This window comes from Melozone crissalis, unplaced genomic scaffold, assembly GCF_028551555.1.
Source record: "Melozone crissalis strain CALT ecotype California unplaced genomic scaffold, PUWL_Pcris_2 ptg000027l_1, whole genome shotgun sequence".
In the NCBI taxonomy this organism is placed as follows: domain Eukaryota; kingdom Metazoa; phylum Chordata; class Aves; order Passeriformes; family Passerellidae; genus Melozone; species Melozone crissalis.
The window spans coordinates 73,977,668-73,989,417 of NW_026535805.1; the positions used below are offsets into that span (position 1 = coordinate 73,977,668).

At 44.4% G+C, this 11,750-nt stretch overlaps 1 protein-coding gene across 1 annotated transcript; it reads right to left on the reverse strand.

Annotated features, from left to right (window-relative positions):
- Positions 1 to 247: 247 nt before the first annotated feature.
- On the reverse strand, positions 248 to 5,745 carry TPBG (trophoblast glycoprotein). The gene is made up of 3 exons (XM_054279057.1): positions 5,703 to 5,745; positions 5,015 to 5,372; positions 248 to 4,489 (listed from the first exon to the last, which is right to left on the reverse strand). The coding sequence occupies exons 1-3, from the start codon at positions 5,743 to 5,745 to the stop codon at positions 3,064 to 3,066; spliced, it is 1,827 nt and encodes a 608-aa protein (XP_054135032.1). The 3' UTR covers positions 248 to 3,063.
- Positions 5,746 to 11,750: the final 6,005 nt, after the last annotated feature.

An 11,750-nucleotide genomic window follows, 5' to 3' on the forward strand; every position in this document is an offset into this window, starting at 1 on the left:
TTAGAACTACGTGTGTTTTATCAAAGAATGAATGAATAAGCTGCTCTGGAAATAGTCAATTGGAAGTAGTCAATCGGAATCCCAGGTGTCAAAGCAGAGTAGGGTTATAAAATGTGCTTCAGAAGAAAGTTGAAACTAATTATTTTTTAGGTGTTTTGTTTTTAACCACGTTCTGAAGTAGTGTGGGAGCTACTTTTATGTGTCATCTGAGTACCACTGTTAATTATTTTGTAAAAGAAAAGCAAAACAAATTTCAAGCACTGTTTATGGAAGGGAATTTAAGATCAAATAATGCATTGTACAAAACACCAAAGCATTCACTGTTGGTCAAACACTGTAGGGGAACATCATCCAACACAACACTGACACATGCTAAATGTTACATCCTAATAAATACACATGTAAGCAAATAACAAAAATTGTTTTTAAGCAGCTGTCACCAGATCTCTAATAAATTTCTATTACATTGACTAAGATACAAAAATAATAGTAATAATAATCTTTAGAATAATATGTGTAGTAACAGTAACAACAGTTACACTTGCTCACTATACAAATACTTGCTCCATTGGTGAGAGTCTGCAATGAAAGTCGTTGCCTGTCCTTACACAGCTCCACAAACGCACAGCCGTTACATTAACACATCACGGATAATTGCTTTTACTGTAGTTAAAGTATCTGTTAACAAAACTCAGGAAATTGCCCCAGAAATGGCTTGGTTTGCACATGTTTTATCTACTGTATTACAGGAGCATCTTAAGCAAGGATGATGCTCTACTCCTCTTGGCACTGTACAGGTACGTGTAAGTTGATAATCTCCAGGATAACGGATACAACGAAGCACACAGCGCAGCTACTGTAAATTCTTATATAACCTATCTGATGTACACCAAGTATGAAGGGTTTGCATAGTGGCAACAGCAACAGTTCTTCACACGGGGGTTTTCACACTATCCTTAAAATATGGGCAGCTAATATTGAGACGGGCAGCCTGCTTTGTAAGAATTGACAAATTTAATTAATATGCCATTATCCAGATATTGCTCATACATTCAAATTACAGCAGGAAAATATACTATCACTTATTCCACATTAATTGCAAAATATACTGATTTACAAAATGATAGTTGTACTTAATATCCATTCTTTTTTTACTTTTAAGGGTAAATGCACATAAGTACATTAAAAAAATCACTGCTGTTAAACAAATCCAATTTAAAGCAGTAGAAAATGAATCAAAAGCAAATTGTGCTACTTGCTTTGTCTGAAGTCGCAAGATGAGAAACACTTTTGAATAATACCAATGCCCAAAATAGATTATATTTCTTCTGATACTTTAAAGACTATTTTGTATTTGAGCTCTTACCAAATGTATACATCTATGAGAAAACTGTCACTTTCGAAAGCAAAAGGAATTAGCCAGCAATTCATAAAATTTGAGAGATGCTCAAGACCTTCAAGTAACAGTGACCATGGAAAAAGCTCCACAGATAAACTGATATATATCAAGTCACATCACACTTTTACAGCTGGTGTATTTTTTTTTCATTAAAAAACCATAAATATATTAGAAAAAGTGCACTAATTATTGGCAGCCACTGCAAGGTTCTTGCTAACCTTTCTATATGTGGTCAGAGTTGCATCTTAAATTAGGCATTCTGAAGGGTTCTTTTGCATGCTTTATCTATTTACAAGAAAACGCATTCCCAAGCAAGTAGCAAGCAACATACCATACTGAAGTGCACCTGTTAAATGCATAAATATAAATGTAAAGTTTCATCAAGTTACTGGAAGTAGATCGCTACAGAGCCTCACAAGTACCAAGACCTTAAAAAGGAACAGCAATCTAATAACTGCTGTAGTGATGCATAAGCCTAGAGCTTCCTGACCGCACGACTGAGCTGCATTTAATTTAGTTCAGGACACACAAGTATAGTTTTTTATAATAAGCCATTCCATTCAGGTAAAATGTTCTTTAGCTTGCGTACTCCACAATTTAATTTGGTTGTTTTTTTGTTTTTTAATTTGGTAGAGAAGACCTTATGAAAATTCTATTAGCTTGTACCTTCCCAGGAAGGCAGACCCTAGCATCTGTCTTGACATTATGCAGGTGCTTTCAGAGGGCAGTCTGAGGGGTTTGTGCCAAGTGAAACTGCTCCTGTAGTTTAATTCTCAGTGTAATTAAGCTCAGTGTAATTCTCCTAGCATATATCACAAAGTTGTCAAACATTTATGGCTCTAAGCTACACATTTGTATAAACTTTTATTCATATTACTACTTCAGGGCTATTACTTCGGAGATTATAGCACTATTCACATTCTTAGATGTCCATACTTTTCTCATTGAACAGCAAACAACAGTTCTTGTAAGACTGTTTATTGAATTTAACAGTTCAGACTGAGTTTAGATGGAGTTTAAATGCAGTTCGTATAAAAAAATTCTGTCAAGTCACGTAAACTGCAATCAAAAATAACTACAAAATAGTAAGAGACTTACTGAGATCATAAATTTCCTAACATGTAAAACTATACAATATTTGTGCATGCTTGCTATTTGATTTCCTTCTGAAGAGCTGTTAAAAGGAGTTTGTTTGGTTTTTAAAATCTCAAGATAGTCTATGAAATGTAATCATCGCGTCTCAATTCAGATATACAAGATCAAAACTGGCACAGAGGAACATAACATTTTTTTTTTTCCCAAAAAGTTGAGGCAGCTTTTGTTGAAGCGTCTGCATTAGTAAACGTTTTATAAACTCTGGTGGCTTTGGATCATCAGAGAGAATCCTTTTTTTCTTTTGACAACTTGAAAAATTTCCCACAAGTGCAGACAGGCAAGGAGGAAAATAAGTAGCAGCTTGTTTCCTACACACAGCTGAACGCCATGCTCAGCAGTTCAGTGTCTCAAAACAAAAATTAACTTGACATCACAGGGAGGCATATCCCCCTCAAGATACAAGCATGTCTGAGACTTTCCAGGGGAGATGGAAGCAAGCACAAGGGTAAAGCATAAGTCTACTTTTCATGCATAGGTACTTTGCACTGCCCTGCATCCGGGGCATTTTGTCAGACATCTGAGTTGGAGCTGACGTTTGTTAACCTGGGGTCTGCGTTGATCTCGTATCTGTAGTGGTAGCCCTCCATGTGATCCCTACAGGCATCTCTGATGTTGTGCATCCACTTTTTGATTCCTTTTCGGTTCAAGTACAAAACTAGGAGGAATATGGCCCCAATGAGAGCCAAGACTATCCCCAGGAAGACGTATGAAGTCTGAAGCTGGGAGGGCAGGTCTATGGGCACGGAGCAGTTCAGGTCCGAGCCATTGATCTTCAGCAGGGCTTTGCCAAACATCTTGTCAGGGGAGGCACAGGTCAGGGCTTCTTTGCCCTCCACCTGGTCGCTCTCTTTAAGCCAGGCCACCAGGTCCTCGATGGCACAGTCACAGACCCAGGCGTTGTGGCGCAGGACGATGTGCCGGAGCGCGGGCAGGCTGCGGAACTGGGCCAGGGTGCTGTTCCACAGCACGCCCAGGGAGTTATCGCTCAGGTTGAGGCTCTGCAGCTGGCCCAGTCCCTGGAAAGAGACATTTCGCAGGCCCACCAGGGAGTTGTTGCTGAGGTCCAGCAGCCGCAGGGCCGGCAGGGCGGTGAACATGCCGGCGGGCAGCAGCAGCAGCCCGTTGTCGGCCAGCTCCAGGCGGCTGAGGTTGCGCAGGGCCCCGGACTGCAGCAGGGCGGCCAGGCTGAGCAGGACGCCGTGGTCGCGCAGGGCCCCGCGGAGGAGCAGCTCCTCCAGCGGGCTGCCGCCCTCCCCGAAGGCCTGCGGGCTGAAGGAGACCAGCGCGTTGCCGCTGAGGTCCAGCTGCCGCAGGGCGGGCAGGGCGAGGGAGCCGGCCTCCACGGTCCGCAGGTGGTTGCCACTGAGGTTGAGGGAAGCGAGGTCGGGCAGGCGCTGGGCGGAGAAGGCGCCGGCCGGCAGGTCGGTCAGGGGGTTGCCGGTGATGAAGAGGCTGCGCACGTAGGGCGGCAGGTCGGGGGGCACCGCCGTCAGGTTCCTGTTCACGCACTTCACCGTCCTGGCCGGCTCCGAGCACTCGCAGAGGGCCGGGCAGCCGCCGGGCTGCGCCGACCCGCAGCCCAGCAGGACGGGCAGCAGCAGCCCCAGGCACAGCGCGCCGCGCCCCGGCATCGCGCCCGGCCCGGCCCCGCACGCAACTTTTCCCTTCGGGCGCCTCCGGCTCCGGGCAGCCCTTTCTTCGGGGGCAGGCGTTTCCCCTCGGGGGCTGGCTCCGCTCCGCTCCCCGCAGCGAGACCTGCGGCAGGGGAGGAAAGGGAGACGGCAGCGGCGGGCGGCGCGGCTCCTCTTGCCCGCGCCCACCCGCCCTCCCTCGGCCCCCGTCTCGCCCCCCGCCCCCGACAATACGCGGCTCTCCCGGGTGGCTCCGGCCCCGCGGCAGAGCGGGAGAACACACGGAGGAACAAGTTTTCGCCCACTTCCAGCTCACGCCGCCACCTTCCCACCCGACCGTCGACTTCACCGGCGGAGCGCGGAGAGGAAGAGGAGGGTCTGACCCGCCACCGCCCACCGTGTCCCGCCGCTCCCCACCTGCCCTCCCAGCCCCGGGGCTCTTCCCCTCCGCTCCGCGGCCGCTACAAACTCCCACCCCCAAAACCCAGCGCGGAGCGCAGCGGAGCCGAGCCCGGTCCCGGACCCCGTCCCTCACCTCCCGCCCCGCGTACAGCACGAACTCCGCCGCGGCTCGCCGCCGTCTGCCCCCAGCCCCGCCGCCAACTCCGCGCCCACCCTCGCCGCGCCTGGCCCTGCCTCCGCTGGCAGGAGAAACCAAGCGCCGCCCGGCCAGGGGGAGCCGCCGCCCGCGCCCCGCCCGGCTCCCGCCCGCCGCCCCCGCGCTCCGGCTCGGCCGCCGCCGCTGCCCGGCCCGGGAGCCCCGGGAGCGGCTCCGCTCGGCGTGCCGAGCCCCGCGGCCCCGGCCCAGGTGCTGCTGCCGGAGACTCACCTTGCCGCCGAGCGGGGCCGCGCCATGTGCAGCCGCGCCGTGCGGGGCTTCAGCTCGGCTCGCCGGGCGCGGAGCGGGTCCCGCCCGCCTCTGGAAGCGAGAGCCCCGCGCTCCGCTCCCCGCCCCGCAGCGCCGCGCTTGTGCCGGCCCCGCCGCGGCTGCGGGGCGCCCTTCCCCGCGGCTTCCCCGATGGGCGCGCTCAGGCCGGCGGCAGGATGGGGAATCCCGGCGGGTTTCGGGCGCCGGGGTGCCGAGCCGGCTACTGGCGGCCGCTGCCCCCGCCCGCCTACCCAGGGATCGTGTTTCGGGAGAGGAGGGAACAACAGCAGCCACAAAATACACCGAGTGAGCTCCAAAGCTAAAGCAAAAAAGCCCCCAAAAATCCACAAGCAAATCCCAAACCAAAATAACACTAAAACTACACTTAAACCCACCGGGAACTTTAGAGGTCCTGAAATATATAATAGTAGTGATTTTTAAGAAAAGAAGTGAACCTGCAAATCGACAATTCAAGACTAAGATTTAAACTTTATTATGGTGAGGAAAAGCCTGTAAGTACCTGTCTGCGTGTGAAATGTTTAGCAGCTTCAGTCGCTGTGGCTGTCCCAGAACCGTCCTGGCAGGGCTGAACAACCCGGGTGTAACAAAAACTGGTTTGCAACCGAATAACTCCCTTACCTTAACCTACAGCGGGGGTATTTGAGGAAGTCGTGAATGATGTGAGCTGCCATGTGGGCTGTATTTAGCCACTGGTCCCTAGAAAGTGATTCAGATCATTAAATAACACCTAATTAACACAAAAGATTCACCAGTGTATACAAATAACCAGTTTCAGCAATGTGAAACAGAAAGTGTTGAGGCGATGACTCCTTTGGGCTTTCCTTATCCTTCTGTTGACTGCCTACACAAGATTTCCTTCTCCCCCTATGTCAGACTTACACTCCTTCTGCTTTCCTGATAAACTGTGTTCCTTTTTTTGGTAGAGTCAGCAGGAATCGCAGAGCTGCCAAAAGCCGTAGGGGAAATGAAGAGATGAATCCAGTATGAAGTCTTGATAAAATCAGCCCCAGAATCTGGAGAATAATGAATTGAAACACCAGTTTCTGTCGGATTGTTCTCTCTCTAGCCTGACAGTGGTGTTACAGCTCAGCACAGTCTGGGGCTGGGGGGACAGGCAAGGGCTGTCCAGCTGATGGAGCAGCACAACATGAAGCTTATGGAGAAAAGAAAATATGCAGTGGCTGAAGTAATAGTGATACAAATGAGATCTTGGACTCACAAGAAGTTCCAGAACTTTGGGAAGTTATTGCTTTAATGTTGAGTGGCACTACACTGCATGAGATTTTAGTTGGTTGAGAGGTTGTTGACATGCCTCTTAGTATAGTGCTCAAAAAAACAGATAGGTAAAGATATCTTGCATTTTGTGAGAGAAAGACTTGTTCTCCTAATCTATGAAAATTCTTTGGAAAAGTCAAAGAAACACCCCTGTCCCCGAATTGTCCAACTGGGCAGCAGTAAAATTCAGTGATCAATAAATAGTTTCCAAAAGGAGATGGCTTTTAAAGATACGTAACTGAATATATTATCAAAAATAAATCAAAGAAAAAAATACTAAATCAGCATAAACATAAACACCTTTGATAAAATATTTAGATACAATGTCATTTTGAGTTAAATAATACAATTAAGAGCAATTACACTGATCTGCTCATTGTCCTGACCATAGTTTTTCTAGCAGTTCAGGCTCTTCCTGACTCTCTAGATGGGACTGTGCCTCTGGTCCTTCATAGCAGGTTAGCTCTTTGGGCAGGGGATATGCTTTCTTTCCATCTCTGTGAAGTTGCTCACTGACAGGTGCTTGAATGTACTGCAGTAATGCAAATAATAGATAACAAGTATTTTCCTATTCTTTCCTATTATTCCAGTAGCAAATTATACCTGCTGAACCTGCTTAAGCTTGCAAGAGGAAGAAAATAACTGTAATCTGATTTCTTTTCCTCTTGTTTAAATAAAACAATTTTTCTCAGAGGCATACTCCGAAAAAAAAAATGGTACTTTCTGGTGAATTCATCTATACCAAGTGGATTTCCTGGATGTGTTTGAAATATATACTCATAAAATGAAAAAAACCCAACCTTGATGTGTTTCAGATCAGTTTTGGCTGTTATGATTGATTCATTTGTGAATTTGCATTGCACAGACCATGGAATAGTTTTTTGCATAAAGATTATGCAAAACTTCTGCCTGAGTTAAAGTATAGGGTTTAAAAATAGATTGTCTTGGCTAAAGGACACAACCTGGAAGGTAATTTACCCTTAGGAAACCGTTCCTGTGGCTGATATTTCAAGGGCTTGACTGAGAAGCTCATGTTAAACAATGTGGGGGTTGAGACAATGCTTCAGTCTGCTGCTCCAGGCTGAGGCTGGGTGATGTGCTGGCCATCTGGAATCATGAAGGAAACCTCTGATCCTCCTTCTCCAAAAGGTTAAACATTGCTTCGTGTGACAGTGATGAGATCTGCTTGCCTTTGAAAATCAGTACTCCAGTAATTCACCTTCCACAAACTGAAAACCTACCTAAGGGGCTGCAGAGTCATGGGGACAACCTCTGATAACTGCATTATTTGGCCATTTTTGGTGTTGCTATTCCCCTTTTAAGACTCTCAACTTAGAAAGGAATAAAGTATCGTTTGTAGATGCTCATGTCACTCCACTATCCTCAGGAAAATCTGAAAGATTCTTTAGATACTGAAATTTAAGGCTGTTAATTAAGCTAACTGAGATGGATCCCATCCTAAATAATCTTCTCAGTGCCCCCTTGAACCAATACTAAACAGTGCTGGATACCCTTTTTGAGTGGCCAGACTGCAGCTGATGTCCAAGGAGTTGGAATAACTTTGGGTAGGACTCCATGCAATAGTGGTCATCTTTTTTTTATTTTTTATTTTCTTTATCAATGGGGACATTTTTGTTTCATCTGTGAAATGTTTCTACATTGCCTCAACATTGCATGAAGATACTCAGCACTTCATAGGAAGTGATCTTGGAAGCGTATTTATAAAGTGCTAAAGATAATAAACTGAGCAATTGTACAGAGACCAGAATTCTTTTCTTCCACCAAAAATATCTTCCCACAAAAGTGGAAGAACGAGCTGCAAGTTCCATCTGCTTCCTCACACAGAGAGATCCAGCAGGTCCTCCAAGGGACCCCTGTTTCTCTTGAGGCTTGGCTTCCTTTGAACAAACACCATCAGAATCCTTAAGATTGTGTCATAAAACTACTTAGGTAGCCAAATGTTGCCTTGAATTCTTGTTTGAATTTTATTTAGCATTCACATGTTCACAACCATAAACATTCAGGCTCCAGTTTTCTTTTTAGGTGCACTTAAATTCATGTGATAGTTTTGGATTGAAGCTGTAGAGAAGACAATCTTCAAGGAATAGATATTTGCATTTTCTTGTATGCTCTCCATTTTTTCATATTGAAAAAATAAAAGTTAATTTAATACAGAGAATGTTGATTTTTAATACTGTGAAAACATAAAGTTTGCCAGAACTAACAGAAAAAATATTTTAGCTGAAAGTAACCTTTTTGGGGGGGGGGGGGTCTTTAAATATGTTAATTGGTTATCAGCGCACTGTTTTAATTTCTGGAGACTTCTGCATGCTTACCTGGGAATAGAAGGGACCATAGGAGACAAAGTGCCCCCATCCAAATGTAAGCAATGCTGAAAACTGCTGCAACTGAAGATGGACTCTTTAGCTGCTCCCCAGGTTTCATGGTAGTGTTTTACTGTTAAAACCTTTTACTCAAATGAGAAAAAGCAATGGTAACTTCCACCAGCAAAACCAGCTACCAGACCTGGAGTCAGGAATGTACTAGGAAAAAAGATTGGGGAAGAGGACTTGCTGTATTCCAGATGCTGTATTCCAGGTAAGCACTCTGTGCTAATTCCTCTGCCTGTACTCCAGCTCTGCATGTTCTGACATGTAGAGTGTCTGCAACATGATCCAAGCTGAATAACTGCTTACAAGTTCATCACAATATAACTGAGAATTTAGCATGCTTCAACAGGTCAGGCTAAATTTTCAATCATGCTTTTATTCTTTCTTTGCTCAGGAACAATGCTTGTCTTAATCTATCTTTGATGGACTCCTATATGTATTTTAAAATGGTAATTTCTTTTTCATTTTTCTAATTTTAAGTATGCAAGTTTAGTTCTTAGACCTAGGCTATTTTACAAATAAATTCTACTTAGAGTAAATCACTACAGTGAGTAAAACTCTTCCTTCTACAATATAAGCTTTCTGATTTTAGTCCTTCTTGAATGACATAGTTTCTGATTACTCCTTATTACTCTGATTCACAATGCAGGGTGGATAATATGAGAAGGCTTCAGCTAGAAATCTTGTGTATTTGTGTCCTTTTGGGATATCCATCTAGATGTCTGAAGGCAAACCTGGGAAATTGGCTGAGCAGATTATTTGTTGGATTAGTATTGCTCTGGGCCATGGTGACCTAGACAGGCAATCCCAGCTGAGGCTTTACTCAAAATCCTGCTTTTTTAGCCAACTGGCGATGTTGTCTTTGTAACAGTGTGTAAGGAAGGCACCATGTTGTATTGAGGTGCTGGGTTCCAGTTTTTCTAGAGGACTCTTAAAGGATGGCATAGGTTGGGGCCATCCCTGAGCTGTAGTGGAGAAAGGAAGGGAGAGCTGAAATACACTGCTTTCTTCTTTGTCTCTGAGAAGCAGAAACCCAGATCTGCAGGGAATTTGGGCCAATGTGTTCCTCACACTTCTCTCGACAGTCCCACTCGTTCCTCACTCCACAGGCAGTGCTGTGCCAAGGTTTTGCAGCCCCTCGTGGTGCCAGGGGTGTTTCCCAATTTGCCCTTGCTTCCCTGGAAAGTAAGGGTGGCTGACTCCAGCACTCAGGGTTGTGGGAGCTCTAACCACAGAGGACTGCAAGTTGGGAGTATTTCCATGGAAAACCTTTTTCATGAAAACATTTTCATCTGTTGAAACAGGAAGCCTTTGTAGGGAAGAGTTGAATTTTACGAATTCCCCATTAAACAAAACAAAACAAAAAAACCCAACCCAAAAAGGCATATAAAAGGCTCAGCAGATTTGAGAACATATGGGGTTTGATTCTCCTCTGTCTTACACATTGTGCTGTTGTTTATGATCTGACAAAGCAGACTTAAAATGCAACCTCTCTGCCTGGGTAGGATTCTCCTTCGCAAGTATGATTGAGTACACAATATTAAAAAGCTTGGTGAATCAGTCCCCTGCTTCTTTTCCTTTATGATGGTTGATAATTTGTTACCTGCATTTGACCACTGTGGCACATGTAGGTTTATGGAACCCTCTTCTTCTGAACTCTTTGTTTTTCTTTGCCTTCCCATCCTTCTCCATCTTTAGCTCAAGAATTTGCATCTTTCTGGGTTACTACATCTGAAATATTTTAAAAGGAAAGCATTCTTAGGGATTGCATTCATCCAATGAGGGTGGGAGGAACAAGGAATACAGTGATTTTTTTTTTGTGGAGATGACATATTCTGTCAACAAAGGAGGAAGAAGATACCTTCCTTCCCCTTTAGTATCAATGACTACACCCGAAATACTGCATTCCATTCTGGCATCCTATGACTGGAAAAAATGGCAAGACATAGATAAGAAAGAAAAGAAAGAGAAAGAAAGAGAGAAAGAGAGAAAGAAAGAGAGAAAGAAAGAGAGAAAGCAAGAAAGCATGAAAGCAAATGAAAGAGAGAAAGAGAGAAAGAGAGAAAGAGAAAGAGAGAGAGAAAGAAAGAAAGAAAGAAAGAAAGAAAGAAAGAAAGAAAGAAAAAGAAAGAAAGAAAGAAAGAAAAAGAAAGAAGCAGTAAAAGTGATTTGGAGGCTAGATGTATGACTTATATGGAAAGACTGAAATAAATTTTAAAAGCTTAGGCAAAGACTTGCCCAAGGAAAAAGGCTACAGAAGATATCTCTTTTTCAAAACAGGCTAAAACTGAGTGAAGAGGAGAGCTAGTTGTAGTAGTTCAAGGTGGGTAGAGGTGATTGGATGACATTCAGGAAACAAAGATACATGCTTAGTATAAAAAATAAACTTGCCTGCACTGTAGAATTCTGCCCTTAGTACACTGAATTAGTGGTAGTTTACTGTACCTTTTTATAGAAAGTATGTCAGAATTCATAGAAGTTCCCTGTGCTACAGTCAGCTAAATGAACGGGTGAACACATGGCTCTAATACATGCTTATGTTTTTGTCATGCCTGAAAAGAGTCCCAAATATCACAATGGCCAGTGAGTGTACGTGAATCTGTCTGTGTGAAAGGCAACTCTTATTTTTTCCTGACTGCTTCTTGTAATTTAGTAACTAACTTCCTTAGTTCATGGCTGTGAACACTTACAGATTTTGTGCAATTTCTGGCTATTACTTCAGTCCAAGTACCTCTCACTAGAGTCCAATCTTTATATACCTTGGAAGTTCTATATCTATCTGTCAGTACACTATGGTAACAGATGGAAAGATAAAAGGGAACTAATGGGGTAATTGAGTGTTTTTAAAGAATACATTCTTAATTTTTTCTTTCTCTGTTTTTGTGATGTCATAGCCAAGAACCACAAGATCCTCTGCAATTATATGTAGAACATATAACTGTAGTCTGTTCTGGTATACTTTTCCCAATAAAATTAAAGTCTGGATCAAAAGATCTCAGCTTTCTTTGGCC

What these genes read in the sequence shown, in the direction of transcription:
- TPBG (XM_054279057.1), bottom strand. Translation starts at nt 5,745, where the DNA reads ATGGCAGCTCACATCATTCACGACTTCCTCAAATACCCCCGCT. An exon ending in CTTCCTCAAATACCCCCGCT is followed by an intron (nt 5,373 to 5,702) that starts GTAGGTTAAGGT and finishes TTTTTGCTTTAG; the next exon opens with CTTTGGAGCTCACTCGGTGT. An exon ending in CGGCCCCGCTCGGCGGCAAG is followed by an intron (nt 4,490 to 5,014) that starts GTGAGTCTCCGG and finishes GTGAGCTGGAAG; the next exon opens with TGGGCGAAAACTTGTTCCTC.